The sequence below is a fragment of the Phoenix dactylifera genome, chromosome 4 (assembly GCF_051530095.1).
Source record: "Phoenix dactylifera cultivar Ajwa chromosome 4, Ajwa_hap1_PhDact_Kaust_v1.1, whole genome shotgun sequence".
Lineage (NCBI taxonomy): Eukaryota > Viridiplantae > Streptophyta > Magnoliopsida > Arecales > Arecaceae > Phoenix > Phoenix dactylifera.
The window spans coordinates 43,876,428-43,892,670 of record NC_143193.1 but is presented as its reverse complement, the minus strand read 5'-3'; the positions used below and the strand labels follow the sequence as shown (position 1 = coordinate 43,892,670).

The following is a 16,243-nucleotide window of genomic DNA, read 5'->3' as shown; positions in this document are numbered from 1 at the left end:
CCGTTCGGATCCATTTTCGTATCCGAATCTATTTAAATATGGATAAAAATTTAAGCATCCGACTAATATCCATACTCATATTCATATCTGTCAGAAAAAAATTGATATGGATATGGACAGACAACTACCCTATCCATATCCGAATATTTAATTTTATTTTCAACCCTATGTAATTTTATATAGCACTCATAATTTTTTTTAAAAAAATAAATGATTATATTAACATGCTATTAATTTGATTTATCATCCGCTTAGTAATATCTTTGACGTGGTCATAAAGTTTAATTATCCGACTTATATCCATACATATTCGTACTTCTAGTATCTAATTTGCATCCATATCTGTTTAAAACAAATATGGACATGAATTTTTACATCCGATTAACATCCATATCTATGTATATATTTTTCAAATAAAATAAATATAAATATGAATATACTAGTATCCAATCTATATTTGATCCGATTTAAACCCCATGTCCGAGGCCTATGGATTTCTTTTAAGATGGAGTCGCCTGAGATTAATATCATCATTAATTTGTTGCAGGTGTCATAAGTGGATTTAGAAAATATAGTGTTTCCGAATGCTGAGTTACAAATTATTGCAACATTATCTTTCCAATCTATAGAATTGGAGCTGCATTTCATTCGATCCTTTGGTTTATCTGTGCTTTTCAAAGAAATCGAGGTCCCTATATCAAAACTTATTTTTGTTAACCATTCACATTGTTTACATATTAGGAGAGTTCCAAAAGTTGCCCACTTGTACGAGCTTAAACTGTGACCGATGAGGTAAATCTCCCAAAGCACCAACTGACCATATAGGTTTTATAGAAGGCTTCTTCTTTGCTTACATTTTCCTTATCTAGGAATTTCACACTAATTTTAGAGGGATGACATATCACAGACTTTATCAAATAGGCTCTATAGAAGGCTTCTTCTTTGCTTACATCTGCCTTGTTTAGGAATTTCACATTAATTTTGGAGGGCTCACATCATAGGTTTCATGGCAGGATTTTTCTTTGCTTAAATTTGCCTTTGGTCAGACATTTTTCGTATCAAGCTTAGAGAGTTGATATCAAGCCGATGTAAATCAACATCTGAGGTTTCAAGTATGATCATACTTGAATTATTTCAAGTGTTCCCACAAATTGGACAGAAGGGTGGGGCCTTGCTGGCACCTGACAGTAATGCAACAGTTTTGCATCAGCTTTTAGTTACCCTGAGAAATGACAACTTTATGGAGGAATGAGTTTAAGCAGTCATTTTCAAACTCTTACAGAGCTTAGAGACAAATCAACATCTGAGGTTGCACAAAATGGAAGTGCTTAGGCTACTGCATCAAATTAGCTCCAGCCCTGAACCAGAGAACGCCACTTCAATCACTCACAAAGAAAAACTTGCCTCCTGCACCACAGGACAAAAAATTCAGCTCATGAATCACATGACAAGGGAAAGCAAGACCAACAGTCCAACAGAAAAACCAATCTCTCAGTTTCAACTTTGTTCAGTATACATGTAGCCAGGGATCAATAGGAAGAAAGCCTCTGGGAGCACCTAAATGATTATTTGATTTGCAATGGCTTTAGCTATTTTCTAAAATGGGTCGGCACTCCATTCTTTTCAGCTTCGATTCTGAGGTCATAATAAGTGCCAGCAAAAAGCAATTGAGGCATGTGCAATGCTGAATGTATCAATTGAGAATGAACAGATATTGGCTGTTTAAAATCACAGAAGCACATCTGACAGCTGACTGATAGCACATGTAAAATGCAACTGTTCTCACAGCTATCAGACTTCTTCACTTGATCACAACATGCACAATGGTGGCAGCACTGTCTTGAAAGGAAACAATTCACACTGGAGAAATAAGACCTTGATTAAGAACAGAAGAATTATAGATCTTTGTTCAAGCAAGTTGAAAAACTTACTCCCATACAGAAATATGTAGAAATCGCTTACTTGAACATCCATTATAATCTGAACATGCCCAAGACTAGAAACAAGAACAAATACCTCTCAACATACATCACAACCTTTACTCATTGCTGTATTAAAAATCACTTCTTGAATTCCATGCTCAATTACATACCCCATGCCTGTTTCATTCTTGGCATTGTCTACGTTTCTCTCAGCTGGATCCTCTGACACCATTTCCCCAGACATTATCCCACGAACCGCTAGCATCTCTAGGGCCCTCAATGTACTTTTGCCCTCGCACTTCAGAGTTACCAGAAAGCTCAGAAGATCCCAGCTGTTGGTGTTTTCTAGGCTTTTTTCTGATCCCTAGCAACCGGAACACAAACCTTGCAAGCTCACCATATAACAAGCCAGTCCGGTCAATGATCTGAAACAGAAAAAGAAAAAGAAAAAGAAAAATTAATCCAGGAACACTAAACATGGCTACGGAAGGAGATGCAAGAGCAAGATTAAATTGAGTTTAGACAGTACTTGAAGAAGTGCTGACATAAACAGATGGAAGGCCTGAGTATTCTGATCGATAAGGATTGATATCCGACCAAAAAAGTTCACAACTCCATTCATCTGTCACCAGTGTCACAAAACAACTCAAATAATGAATCAGGAAAGTTGGTGCCCCCCAAAAAAAAAAGGAAGGATGTCCTCAAGGGAATATATAGCATCTTTATGAAACGACCATAATAAAGACACTTACTGTCTTTGCAAAAGATGTCAGATTTACAGAATTTCAACTTAAGCTTCATCTATGAATCAAGAACTTACAAGCTTACTGTAAGTTGGTTGAATATTGATGGAGCATTTACATATACATATTCTGTACACACACACATACATATATAAGTGTGTGTGTGTGTGTGTGTGTGTATTACTGTCTTTGCAAAAGATGTCAGATTTACAGAATTTCAACTTGAGCTTCATCTATGAATCAAGAACTTACAAGCTTACTGTAAGTTGGTTGAATATTGATGGAGCATTTACATGTACATATTCTGTACACACACACATACATATATAAGTGTGTGTGTGTGTACACACACGCACACACACATACATACATACATACTTACATATATACATATATAAATACATACATACATACAAAGAAAACTCATAACAAAGAGATTTTCTTACCACCCGAATGAAGGATATCCAGAAGCCTGGAGGCGATGATGGGCCATATGGGTTATTAGGATCCTCATTGCCATACGGACCGCCAATGCCCATCCCATAAGGACCCAATTGGCCACCAAATCCACTGTTATACATGTTGCCTCCAAAACCTCCAAGACCTCTGTACATGCTATTTCCATAAAGACCATTATTATATGATGGACCACCAAGTGTACTATATGGACTGAATAAGCTGGAACCATAGCCTGAGTTGTAATAGCCTGTGTTCAGGAAGCTAAAATCACAACCTGAATTATATATAACATAAATTTGTTAATAAGAAAACTGACTTCAAGTTAACATGCCCCTAACTGTTCCCATAACTTTGCTCCCATGGCCTTGGTGGCAGAGGCCTCCCAAGAGTATTTGTTGTTGAAGTATTCCTCTGAGCATTAGGAACAATTTCTCCTGCATTTGCTGTCCCGGATGCTTCAACTACTTCACTTGTGCTTCCAGACGATGGTGGCTTGAAAGGTGCAGGACCAGATGAGTTCCCTGCTTGTTCCCAAGGTTTTGGAGGTGGAGTTGCACCTGGGAATGTTCAATTTGACCATCAAGATGAACATGCATTTTTCATCAACCTCATTTTTTGCAACTACCATCAGTAGTAAATCTCCTAATGTTATATTAGTCTTGGAAGTTAAACAATATGCAAAAACTGAAGCCTTATTTGCATGCCTCTTGTAGTCCAACAAATGTGTAGCATGCAAAGTAGAGAAACAAAAATATAAGAAAAAATATTACATTATAATAGTAGTAGGGAGATTTTATCTTCTTTGTTTTTTTTGATGAAGAAAAATGAAAAGTGAAGAAACAGAAGATTTGAAGTCTATGGAACTTCAATCAACAGGCAAAATTTTTAATTTATATCCATTTGTCAAAATATTCTTTAAATTATCCTACCTAAAACGATAATACACAGTTATCTTGAATAACCAGTTATCTTGAATAACTAGGCATTATGTTTGTTTCATTAGACACAATATATATGTTTATTATGGTGGAAACTGGAATTGCATAGCCTCTTATTCTTAATTCATCTACTTTTCAACTCAATATTTCTTTTATTTCTCTAAATGTTTCGCAAGATATCAGGAAAAAAAATAATATGGCCTGTGATTTAACCTAATATAGAACACTCTATGATTTACTATTTAATTCTGATTCTGGCAGCATGGCTTGAGAGCATCCGGTTCCATTATCAGCTGCTTGAAAAGGCCAAACTCTTACTCTTACCATGTAAGCCTTTTCTGAATTTGTTTGCTACAGCGGATAGCCATGCATGGATCATTAAGACCTTAAAATGCTGATGAAGGAGATAAGCTTTTTTTTCATTATTTTAAAGAATATTGGTGGGAGGAAGTGCTCTCGCAATACAAGATTCCTAAACCTCATCACCGAATAAGGCACAAAAAGAAGGGATTAGAATACAATATATGCATTGAAGTCTATACTCTTCGACATAATACATTTACAAAAATACCAGAATCCTAAAAAACTCATGCAATTGTAACTGCCTCCCCAACTTCTCCCTTTCTCCGCCTCCTCTACTCGACCAAATTGCTTGCTCTACGGTATAAATCCTTACCCATCTTTGGAATACCATATAAACTCAGCAGCTAAGCAACCACACAAACCTTCAAGACCACAAAATTTCTACACCTCCTTTTTCTTTTCACAATCCACCGTCTCTTATCCTTCTTTCCAGATCAGTTGCAGAAACAAGGGCCCATAGTTAGAAATTAAAGCTTTCCCTAACAAAAATCCTCAAATTCAGAAGAAAATCAGAGAAAACCAATACCTTAGAATTTGATCTAGGATGCATCAAAAATCATGCAACAAACAGATATAATCAAAAGTCGAAGGAAAACAAACCACAACATCAATAATCCAGCAAAAACTTTCCACCAAACATCATCAAAATATCGTGATTAACACAAAGCTATACCTGAGTTGGTGGAAGCCATGGCGGGATTGGCTTGCACCTTCTTCTCTTGACGACTCGAAGGATTTCTGGGCCAAATTGATATGATCTCCTGGAGTTGGTAGAGGCTGGAAGGGGCCTGATGACCCGCGCGGCCTCCGCGAAAGTTTGGTGGGACGGCGAAAAAGAAAAGGGCCAGGTCAAGGTCAGCGCAGGTCCGACGCGAAGAAGAGAGAGAAAGCGCGTTCGGGAGGAAGGGATTTGGCCTTGGGAGGGACGTACGGGACTAGGAGTTGGTGACGAGAAGATTCCGGATTCCCTCTCTCTCTCTCTCCCTCTCTCTCCCCCCCTCCCCCCAGTAAAAACCTAAAAAAATCCAATAAAATAATCGGGCCCCCTACCAAATATATTTTTAAAAAGACCGAAACTTTGGATGGCCATGGCTCCTTACGTGGCTAGCCATTCAGGCGGCACTTTATAGACGCAGAATGAGAAGTTACTTAGGGCTCTTCGGGATATTTTGTTTTCAGATTTTATTGGATGTGTCGGTACTCTTATACTGTAAAGCGCCCGTCTTTATTAAAAAAAAAATCCTAATAAAAAATTATGAAAGTTAGGAAATAAATATGTAAAGTTTTCTTTATTCTGAAAGGGAAAAAAGGAAGGATAATAATCCATATTGCTGAATATTTTTCTAAAATTTCTTTATCTACAGAAGAAATTTAATTTTTATTTATTATAACATATACTGTTTTATATAGTGATAAGTAAATTTCGAGTATCTAGATTTATTAAATCTTTTCTAAGAAAAACATTTTGACCACTCGAACAAATTTTTTGGAGTACCTATGGGCTCTTCTTGGATGTATGATACATATTCTATATTGTATATTATTATAAAAATTTAAAAAAATTATATATTAATCCTGTCATAGAAAAATTATCTGAAATTCTAAATAAAAATTAAAAGTAACTAGATATAAAGTTAAATATGGTGAAATTATGTAAGTATGTTAGAAATTACAACATATAGGGAAAAAATATATCACGACGACCAAGCAGGAGGCCGAAGAAAATGCTCGCCTCGATTTTTTTAAATTATTAAATACATTCCACTTAATAATTTACTTTTCATTCTATTTTTTGAGAAATTAATTATTATTCTATTACATTAATTTATATTTTTATTTTTATTTTTATAAAAAATTAAAATAAATTTGAATTTGAATAGGAATTTTCTTAATTATTTTAGGATAATTATTAGCTATTTAGAGTCCACACATAGAGGAAAAAATTGTAATTAGAGTTATTTTAGAAAGTTGTTAATTATTTTAGAAAGTCATTAATTATGAAAAATTTTCTTGCAAGAAACCTCCATGCATGCTGATGGAATTTTTTTTATTTTTCAGCATATTTCTCTCCAAGCAGATAGAAGAAAATAAAAATAAATTTTAAATTTGAGTGAGAATCTTCTTACTTATTTTAGAAAAATTCAAATTTATAGGTCTTTTCGAAAGTTGTTGATGTTAATTATTCTAAAAAGAATTATTGATCGCACAAAATCCATGCACATAGAGGAAAAATTGAATTTATAATTATTTTAGAAAGCCATTAATTATTTTATGAAGCTATATTAAACTTAATTACAAAAAAAAATTCTTTAGAAAATTTATTTCAGAAAGCTATTAACTAATTCAATTTATACAGAGAAAAAAATTGAAATAAATTTGAATTTGAGTGAGAATCTTTTTAATTATTTGAGAAAAAAAAGTATGGACCATTTAGAGTCCATGCACATAAAAAAAAAAAATAAATGTAGAGTTATTTTAGAGAGTCATTGATTATTTTAGAAAATTGTTAATTATAAAATTTTTTCATTCGGAAAAAATTTCTTCCATGGTCGCAAAGGGAATTATGAATGTGGGTATTTTTACATGCATTTGTAATGTGGAGAAAAACCATTATTATTATTATGGTTATTATTAATAATATCGAAGCCCATAATTCCAAAGAGAAGTAGAAACATAAAGAAAAAAAAAAACCTTACTCTCAATCAACGTACTCTTTTGCACATACCCCGAAAGTCCAAGAATTAGCTCACAAGAGAAATTGTATCTTCATAGCAATTTGTCTCTGCCTAGGGCTCTTATGTTCACAAGCTAGTTTGTTAGTTTGATTACCTTCACAATAAAAGTGAAAAAATAAAAGGTAAACCCAGAGTTTAAGACATGATTTAGGTGAAATGGACTCCAACACCATTGGATTGTTATGAGTTCAATACTGATGGTTCTTCTTCCTCCTCTATAAGCTAGCTGGAGCTGGGAATCATGGTGTGCGATCCATTTGGGAGATGTTGCTAGTCGAAGGAAGAGATGCTAGAAAAGCTTTCTCAATGGATCCAATATTTGATCATTGCCAAGCCCAAATTCATGGCAGAAAGGCAAATGATGCAGCAGATTGAGCCACCAATATGCAAAAGATCTACGACCGAATCCCGACAGCTTTTGATGCTTGATGCATTTGGTGCTTTAGCACGGTGTAACTATGATCACTAGAAATCGTAATGACAAAAAGATATGCTCTTTGTTCAGATCCGAATTTAATTTATTTTTATATTTTCATTGTTTTCTCCACTTTTCGATATAGTAAATTAGTAATATATGATTAATTATATTGGTGCATCCCGTCAAAGTTAAGGACTCAACCCATGGATTCTCTACCTATAAAAGTCTCGAAATATATGTTAAAGATAACTAAATATATTCCACATTGCATGCTGCACAACAAAATATAATACTCTCTCTATAAAATGTCACATAAAATCCAACAGCAATTTTTTTTTTCCATTCCATCCATGCACCATGCACCATGCACCACCTCATGCTGTACGCACGATAAATTTTCTTCAACGAGAAATTATTATATGGATCAAATCAACTATAAATTTAGAATAAAATAACATTTTTACATATACAATTTCACCATAAATACATAATATATCCGGCCCACCTAATAACCTCTCCAATGCAGCATTTAATAGCTCCAACCCCCATCATCCATGGCACCATGGCCCATTTAATTCCTCTTAAATTTTTTTTCTCACAAAAATATTTTTTAAAAAATTTAATTTTTAAAAATATAATATTTTAAAAAATAATTTTGACATGTTTGATTGATTATTAAAAATGGCACATTTGGCTCATGCTTGATTAAGCACCTATTTTTTTAAAAAATAGTGTAAAATATCCATTATATTTTTAATAAAAAAATATCAACTTAAAAATAATTTTTTTAAAAAAATTGATTTCTAAGTCTCTCATAAATTTTTTTATATAAAATATGAAAATTTTATTCTAATAGCTTTTTTTTTTTTGAAAATTCTAATTAAACGAGGAGCATTCTTCATTTCTTTTCATTGGCCTTTTTTTTTTTTGCAGGAGCCAAAAAAATCCTATAAATAAATAAGTAAATAAGTAAATAAATAAATAAATAACTAATAAAATAAATAAATTCTGGCTGCCAACGGTAATCTTAAATGACAATAATTAATTTCAGCTCAGCTACTTCAACCGCCCGATCCCACCTCGTCTCCTTCGGATTCTTATAAACCGCCCGCGGCCCTGTCTATCTTCCTCACTCTCTTTCTTCATAGAAGAGAAGAAAGGAATAAAAGATGGAGCTTTGCACTTGCCTTGAGAGCCTCCGAGCCCTGCCGCCATGGCTCCTTCTCCTCTTCTCCCTCGGTCTCCTCTCCGCCCTCAAGCTCTCCTTCGCCGTCCTCCGCTGGCTCTACGTCTCCTTCCTCCGCCCTGCCAAGAACCTCCGCGCCCGCTACGGCTCCTGGGCTGTCGTCACCGGATCCACCGACGGCATCGGTAGGGCCTTCGCCTTCCAGCTCGCCCGCCGCGGCCTCCACCTCGTCCTCGTCGGCCGTAACCCCGACAAGCTCCGTGACGTCTCCGACGCCATCCGAGCCAAGCACGCGGGCTGCCGAATCGAGACCGTTGTGATCGACTTCGCCGGAGACCAGGCCGAGGGCGTCCGCCGCCTCCGGGAGGCCATCGTAGGGCTCGACGTCGGCGTGTTGGTGAACAACGCCGGCGTGTCGTACCCCTACGCGAGGTTTTTCCATGAGGTGGATGAGGAGTTGATGAGGAATTTGATTCAGGTTAATGTCGAGGGGGTGACCAGGGTCACCCACGCCGTGTTGCCGGGGATGCTGGAGAGGAAACGCGGCGCCATAGTGAACATCGGTTCGGGGGCCGCCGTTGTTATTCCATCTGATCCGCTCTATGCTGTCTATGCTGCCACCAAAGCGTAAGTTTTGTGTTTGTTTGGTAGTTTTGATGCTAGATTTTATGTTTTGATTGTTAGATTTGAAGTTGGGAACAAGGATTTTGTTCGAAAGTTTTGGAAACTTAGTTTAGTGTGAGAAATGGATGATTCGAGGGAAGGGAAATGAGGGATCATAAAAAAAAATATTTTTTTTAGAAAAAAGAAATCATTAGGAGACTGTAGATTGGTGGTATATAGTGATCCTTATTGAACATGCAACTTATTTTTTTGTTGTTTTATTTTTATGTTTTAGTTGTTAGATTTGAATTTGTTATGAAAGATTTTGTTGGATGGCTTTCGTGGCTTAGTTTAGCGTGAGAAATGGATGACCGGAAGAAAAAATTTGGGAGAGATCCGGGTTATTGGCAAGAGGAGGTGAAAAAAAAAGGTTTTTTTTTTTTTGTTTTTTGAAATCATCGGGAGTCCCTGCATAAGTGATGTTTGGTGATCCTTATAAAAAGCATACCATTTGTTAGAAAACCCCAATTTATTTTTGGTGTTTTGCACTTCTGGTTTTGGAAGATTGGTTCATATAACTGTTTTTTCAATGGTTGCATTTTATCAGGGATAAAATCCTAAGAGGAGCCAGCTTTCTGAAACAAATCATTTAGTTCATATGAGCTATTGCTTGGATTAGATCTATCATAATCATTTTGGCTTTTCTTCTCTCTTGGGTTTGGTTGGTACAGATGTGTTATATGGAATTGAGTGCTGAAAGATGTGCATTTGTCCCTTTCTTTGTTGCAGCTAACAAGGGTTTCTTGTTTGTTATCAGGTACATCGATCAATTCTCGAGATGCCTCTATGTTGAGTACAAGAACAAGGGGATAGATGTGCAATGCCAGGTAACTTGTTCTTTGTTTTGCTTATGTATCATTGATGAGTACAATGAGTACATCTATTCTTTAGATGGCATGAGGTTTTCTTTTACGGTTCTTGACTGAAGTTTAGTCTGTCACTTTACTTTCTCACTCTGTCAGTTATCCATGAGAACTGTGCAAAATTATCTATAACAAAGCACACTATCTAAACAGCTGGCATAAGTTTTTGCTTCTTTTAATGTTCTCCATTTTAGCCTCATAAACCTTTCTACTCTGATGGCATGAGGCTTTTTTATACAGCTTTTGATCAAGCTTTACTCTACTATTTTACTTTCTTTTGTGGCTCTGTTGGTTATCCTTGAAATAGGTATAAATGGTGCAAGATTGCCTAGAAGTAAAGCACAATCTAAATGGTTGCTATAGGCTACTTGCCCCTTTTGGTGCTCCTTGGAGCCTTATTATACCTGAGTTACTCAGATAGCCTAAGGTTCTCTTATATGACCTTTGTCTGTGCTTTGTGCTGCTATTTTACTCTCTCCAATACTGTTAGTTGTCCTTGACATATATTTAATATATTCTTTTAAGTTTGTTGTTACTCACTAATTTCCTACATAGATTTAGTTTCCCTTAGATTCATAAAGTTAAAAGACAATTTGTTTTGTCTTATTTTCATCTTCTTTTAATCTGTCAACACTGTGGTGTATAGGGCACGACTATGCAAGCATTTTTAACAATTCTGTTTTCTCTGATTTCTTCATTTTATTCTCTTCTAATAATGACATAAAGACTTGGGAAGTAAACCAAAGAGGGCGGAAAACTAGTAATGCCGTATTTCTGACTTTTGATATAGGTTGCACTTCATAGAAAATCAAAATGAATCCTACAAGCTGGTAATATTATGTAGGAAAAAATGGAGATACCAATAAAATCGGGGGCAAAAAGAGTGGAGGTCATTCAATCTTGGCTGAGAGAGTAATAATAAAGTTATTACATAAACTTCTTTACTGGGAACTTTTCTAGAGTAGTAGACTAATAAACAGAGTAGAAATAATGGATATGCTTCATTGTTCAATTTAGATAATTGAAGATAATTAAAAAGAAACCCAGGGATTGGATAATGTGTTCATTAGATGAAATACTTATTAAGATAGCTGAAACCAACATGCGTTGCATCATCGACGTGTTTTCCATTAAGGACCAAAGTAAAGTCCATCTAAGTTCAAGACAACATTACAACCAGCTCTTACCTCAGTTTATCCTTCTAAATTGTTTTCCACTTCCTTTCATGGGCATATCCGGACAAGATAGGGCCTTGTGGAATAATATACTGTTACTTGGCCGGCAGGAATTCAAACCTAATAGATTAGTAGTTTAAGCTTATATAACCAGGGAGGAAGCCTCTTCAAGGCTTTTCTACACTTGAAAGGAGTCTAGACGAGGGAGGAAAAGGCAAGTTTTTCTGTGAGAACCACATTCATCCTTCTAAGCAGATGCCATAGTCAGAGTAAATTTAATAACAACACATAAAGGATGAAAACTTTTAGAAAGTTCTTCTAGAATCTGGTTGATTAGTTTAGTAGCTTATATGATGTCTACAATGCCAGACATCTACTATAGATTGGAGAAAATGTTATCAGCTTCCCCTCAACCTCCCTTTGCTCCTCTTCACCTAGATTAGGAAATCATTTAGAAACCTGAGTACCCTGTTTCTTTTACTTTGTTATAATGGACAGCAGTCACCTTTACAGCTTAACGTCCTAGTCCTTATTTAAAATAGTGGAAATTGCAGACAATGATATCATAGCTGTGATGTCAAGGCAGGCAGTAACCGCTGCACATTGTTTTAATAGATGATTTACAGTCTCAAGGTAAAAAATAAGCCTGGTGCAAATTATTAGAATGCTTTGCAGTGAAAGACCAAGGATATATGCATCAGTGGATTAAACACTGTTGTCATCATCGGTGCAGCTTCCTTGCAGTTCCTAGAAAACCTTCTTGATATCTATATGCTGTTTGATCTTTTTTTGGGAGAGCTTTCCAAAGAACGCTGCTGTTGTAGTCTGCAAACTGCAATGCAAGTTTTCTTCTTTAAAGCAAAGGCTATTTTTTTCAATCCAAATTTTAGCTATAGAAAATTTTGGGCATAGCATATACTTCTTCCTCAAGTGTCAGCAATAAATAAATAAATAAGTAAATAAAATTTATTCCATGGACCGGTTTTCATGACATCCTGAATATTGAAGTAGGTTTTCATCTTATTAAACTTGATTCCCCTTAAAGATCCTAAGGCCAAAACGGTTCTATGTGTATTTAAAAATGTTAGCTTCTACTTCAGAAACAATTGCTATTGATGTGTTAATGATATCCTTTAATAGGGTTATTTATCCAATTTTGAAGTGGAAGATGTTGAGATCATATGACTGTACGAGTGCAACATAGATGCTACTCAGGATAACAGGATTTACCACTATACTTGCCTCTCTGTCTGATGCAGGCTTTCTGTCTGGAAGTTCTGGCAAAAACACAGCTGCAGACTTGAATGATTTAAATTGTGGTGCTTTCAGTTGTAGATATTTTCAAATGTTTCTTATGGTTTAAGTAATGACATGGTAAATCACTGAGAAGAATAGCATGCCTATATATTTCTGAAAATTTAAAGAAAAAATCTTTATAACGATGAACTGGAATTAGTTCCAAGCATTAGCTATGGGAAAATTAGAGGAGCTAAATGTTCTAGAAATCGCTTTTATGGGTCAACTTGCCTCTACTACCTATATATCGAAGGGCATGCATATAATATTTCCAGAAATTATAACTGTTATTTTGCAACATTAACTGGTATTTTGTTTTTTCGGAAGTATTCTGATGATGTCCTTAAAAATATAAATTTCTTGGGCTTTAATGCTGTTGTTAGGTCTGATATCAGTGTCAAGGAAAAAAAATGTGAATGGTAAATATCTGCAAATGACATAGGCTGCATGCACGTCCTCTTCTGTCAGACTAATCCACTTCAGCAAATCATCTCTCTGGAATTGTAATTCTTCTGTTTGATCACATATTACTCCTTGTCAACAGGTACCCTTGTACGTGGCGACAAAAATGGCATCCATCAGGAGATCTTCCTTCTTTGTGCCATCATCAGACACTTATGCCCGTGCTGCCTTACATTGGATTGGCTACGAACCAAGATGCACACCCTACTGGCCGCATTCCCTCCTATGGTGTCTGCTCTCCGTGCTGCCGGAGGCTGCTATTGACAAATGGCGCCTGGGCTTCTGCCTTGGCATCCGCAAGAGGGGGCAGCTCAAAGATGCCAAAAAGAAAGAACAATAGCATCCGGCCCAAGCATCTCGATGACATCAACCTAGAACATCTGTTCTGTACTTTTCAGTGTATCTGTTTTGATGATCTCCCTTGTTCTCAGTAGTTTAATTTGTATACTTGGATGCAAAGCTTAATTAGTTCTCATTTTTCTTCTTGGTATTTCAGTGGTTGACTGTATCAGAGCCTAATGCTTAGGGTTAAAAATGCATATATGTTTTGTGTATATGTTATTCACCAACCTGTAGAGACTGTAAAACTTAATGCAGAAGAGGTAGCTTTCCTGAGGTTCTATCAATACAATTAGATGTGGCTGACTTGGGAGGCCAAGGTAGGTGAGTTGGTTGTTGCCCTTCAAGGAAGAAATGATGCTACTGGTTGTACATAATTATCTGAAAAGGGATGTTGGCATCAGCTGATTGCATCACTTAATTTTTCACAACAGTTAGAATAGTGTGGGCAATAAAGCCTCCTTTAAATGATGGCGCAACAGCTGAATTTGTCAAGCTTGTTTAATCTGGACTACAGATAGATATGGCTGAGTGGTCACAGGTTCACATGCATGGTTCTCACATGGGTCAAGATTTGTGGTGAATATTGCACTTACGGAATCACTTGGTGCCTGGGGTTAGACCTGGTCGAATAATAGGTTCATTGGGTAACGGGAGAAATAACAGCTTCATGAGCAGCAGCAGACTGTAGCAGCACTGACCAGGTTTCCATCTCAGCAGATGTTTAACTTAGAAGCCTCTATGTAGGGGCCGGTCTCTCCAAGTCTTCTCTATTTTTTTTTCCTTTCATTCTACTTTGATGTTGCTGGTAGTTATCAGTGATAAAACTACTGTTGACTGAGGTTGGAGCGTAGTTCGGACGAATTTGAGGTCGGCTGAAATTGAGTTGAACTGACTGGCCGTGGTACTCTATAAAAAAAAAAAAAAAAGTAAAGGAGGATAATTGATTTGAAGATAAGTTGCTGCATTTCTTGCTCCTTGGTTGTTGTGGAGAGAGCAAAAATTAATAATTCAGGCAAAATGGAGCTACATTTTGGCCTTGTATGAAGCAATAGATAGAATTAGGGGGGAAGAAATGTTTTGCAAAGAGGAAGGAGGGGAGGGAGGGAGGTAGGGAGAGAGAGAGAGAGAGGGACAATGTTATTGCTCCTAAACGGTTAGATTAAAGCATGGAAGAGGAGGGAGGAGGGGAGGGAGAGGAGGAGGATGAAAGAGATCCTCTACAATACAACTTTTATTGTCGATAGCTACCACATCATCCATCTTGAAGATGGACGGCTCTCCATCTTCGCAATGCATCGTGTGGCATGCTGAAAAGTATTTGAACACATCATTGTGTGGAAGAAGAGGGACAACGGAAGGAGGACAAACAAGATCCTCTATGGTGCAACTTTTGCACTGAAGAGTACAGTACCATTGTGGATGGTCGCTACATTATCCATCTCGAAGATAGGTGGCTCTCCTTCATCTCTACAACATGCCGTATATCTTGCTAAAAAGTCCACAGACATATTTTCAGGATAAATGAGAGTTGTCCATCTCCAAGATGGATGATGTGGTGGCTATTCACGATGATAAGACTCTATGGTGCAAGACTCTTATGACACTAGGAGAAGGAAGACACAACATGTTTTATTTTTTTTGCTATTCCGTCTTATTCTTCCTTTGTGGGAATAAAAAGCATATGGGGCAGGCACCAAAGAAAAAAATATATGATAGGCTTCCTATTTTACTATGATTCCTTTAGTGTTAATTTTAAAGAAGAAGACCAAAAGTTATAGACTTTTACTAATGGAGTCGTCAATTTTGTGATAAAAAAAGAAGAAAAGAAATTGTTCGTGGCATCCTCTTTCTTCCTTGTTTCTAAAATATATTTTTTATTGGTACATACTACATAACCAAGTAATACACACTAAACAAATTAGTTATTTTGCAAATCAATACACACATCTAGGTAAATTGATATATAGTTTGTAGAACATAATATTCACCAGTACACAGCACATGGTAAGATGATATACGTTTAGTAAATTAATCATTTATCAACCCAATACATATCTCCAAGCAAATTAATACACAACTTTCAGAATATCATATTTACCAGTGTACACTACATGGCTGGTGATATATACTCATCGACTTCTCGATACACACTCAATGATGATCCAATATGCACCCCTAGATAAATCAACACGCAAGTTGCAAAATATGTTTTTTACCTATATGCACGACATAGACAAATGATACACACCAAGCAAATTAGTTGTCTAGCAAACTAATACACATCTCTAAATAAATCGATACATAATTTTCAGAACACGATATTCATCAGTACCAATGCATGGTTTCCTAGAAAAGAAATTACATACATACTATTTCTTAAATTTTATAAGAAATTCTATATGTATTATTTCTTAAATTTTATGAACTCATAGGTGCAAAGATCTTAGAAAAAAGAGGGAGATTTAGAGGAGAAAAAAACTTGAGAGGAGAAGGAAGATCTCATGGATGGGATGGGATAGATAGTTTGATAAGAAAGAGAATCGATGGAGAGATCTGATGAGGATGAAAAAAGATGCAGACGATCAGTCTTCATCAGGGATGAAAGTAGATTAGATAATATACATCCGGATCCAATTTTGTATCCAAATTTATCCGGATATAAATAAAAATTTGAGTAT

The 16,243-nt window shown here is 36.0% G+C and overlaps 2 protein-coding genes and 1 long non-coding RNA gene across 3 annotated transcripts; 1 reads left to right on the top strand and 2 right to left on the bottom strand.

Annotated features, from left to right (window-relative positions):
* Window positions 1-1,101: 1,101 nt before the first annotated feature.
* LOC148714082 (uncharacterized) lies at window positions 1,102-1,418 on the bottom strand. The gene is made up of 2 exons (XR_015977198.1): window positions 1,281-1,418; window positions 1,102-1,181 (listed from the first exon to the last, which is right to left on the bottom strand). It is a non-coding gene; the product is annotated as an uncharacterized LOC148714082 (long non-coding RNA).
* Window positions 1,419-1,861: 443 nt separating this feature from the next.
* LOC103711600 (peroxisomal membrane protein 13-like) lies at window positions 1,862-5,431 on the bottom strand. The gene is made up of 5 exons (XM_026806413.3): window positions 5,099-5,431; window positions 3,463-3,681; window positions 3,112-3,371; window positions 2,452-2,544; window positions 1,862-2,347 (listed from the first exon to the last, which is right to left on the bottom strand). The coding sequence occupies exons 1-5, from the start codon at window positions 5,115-5,117 to the stop codon at window positions 2,132-2,134; spliced, it is 807 nt and encodes a 268-aa protein (XP_026662214.3). The 5' UTR covers window positions 5,118-5,431; the 3' UTR covers window positions 1,862-2,131.
* Window positions 5,432-8,686: 3,255 nt separating this feature from the next.
* LOC103711599 (very-long-chain 3-oxoacyl-CoA reductase 1-like) lies at window positions 8,687-13,843 on the top strand. Its single transcript, XM_008797814.5, has 3 exons — window positions 8,687-9,391; window positions 10,185-10,254; window positions 13,306-13,843. The coding sequence occupies exons 1-3, from the start codon at window positions 8,748-8,750 to the stop codon at window positions 13,561-13,563; spliced, it is 972 nt and encodes a 323-aa protein (XP_008796036.3). The 5' UTR covers window positions 8,687-8,747; the 3' UTR covers window positions 13,564-13,843.
* Window positions 13,844-16,243: the final 2,400 nt, after the last annotated feature.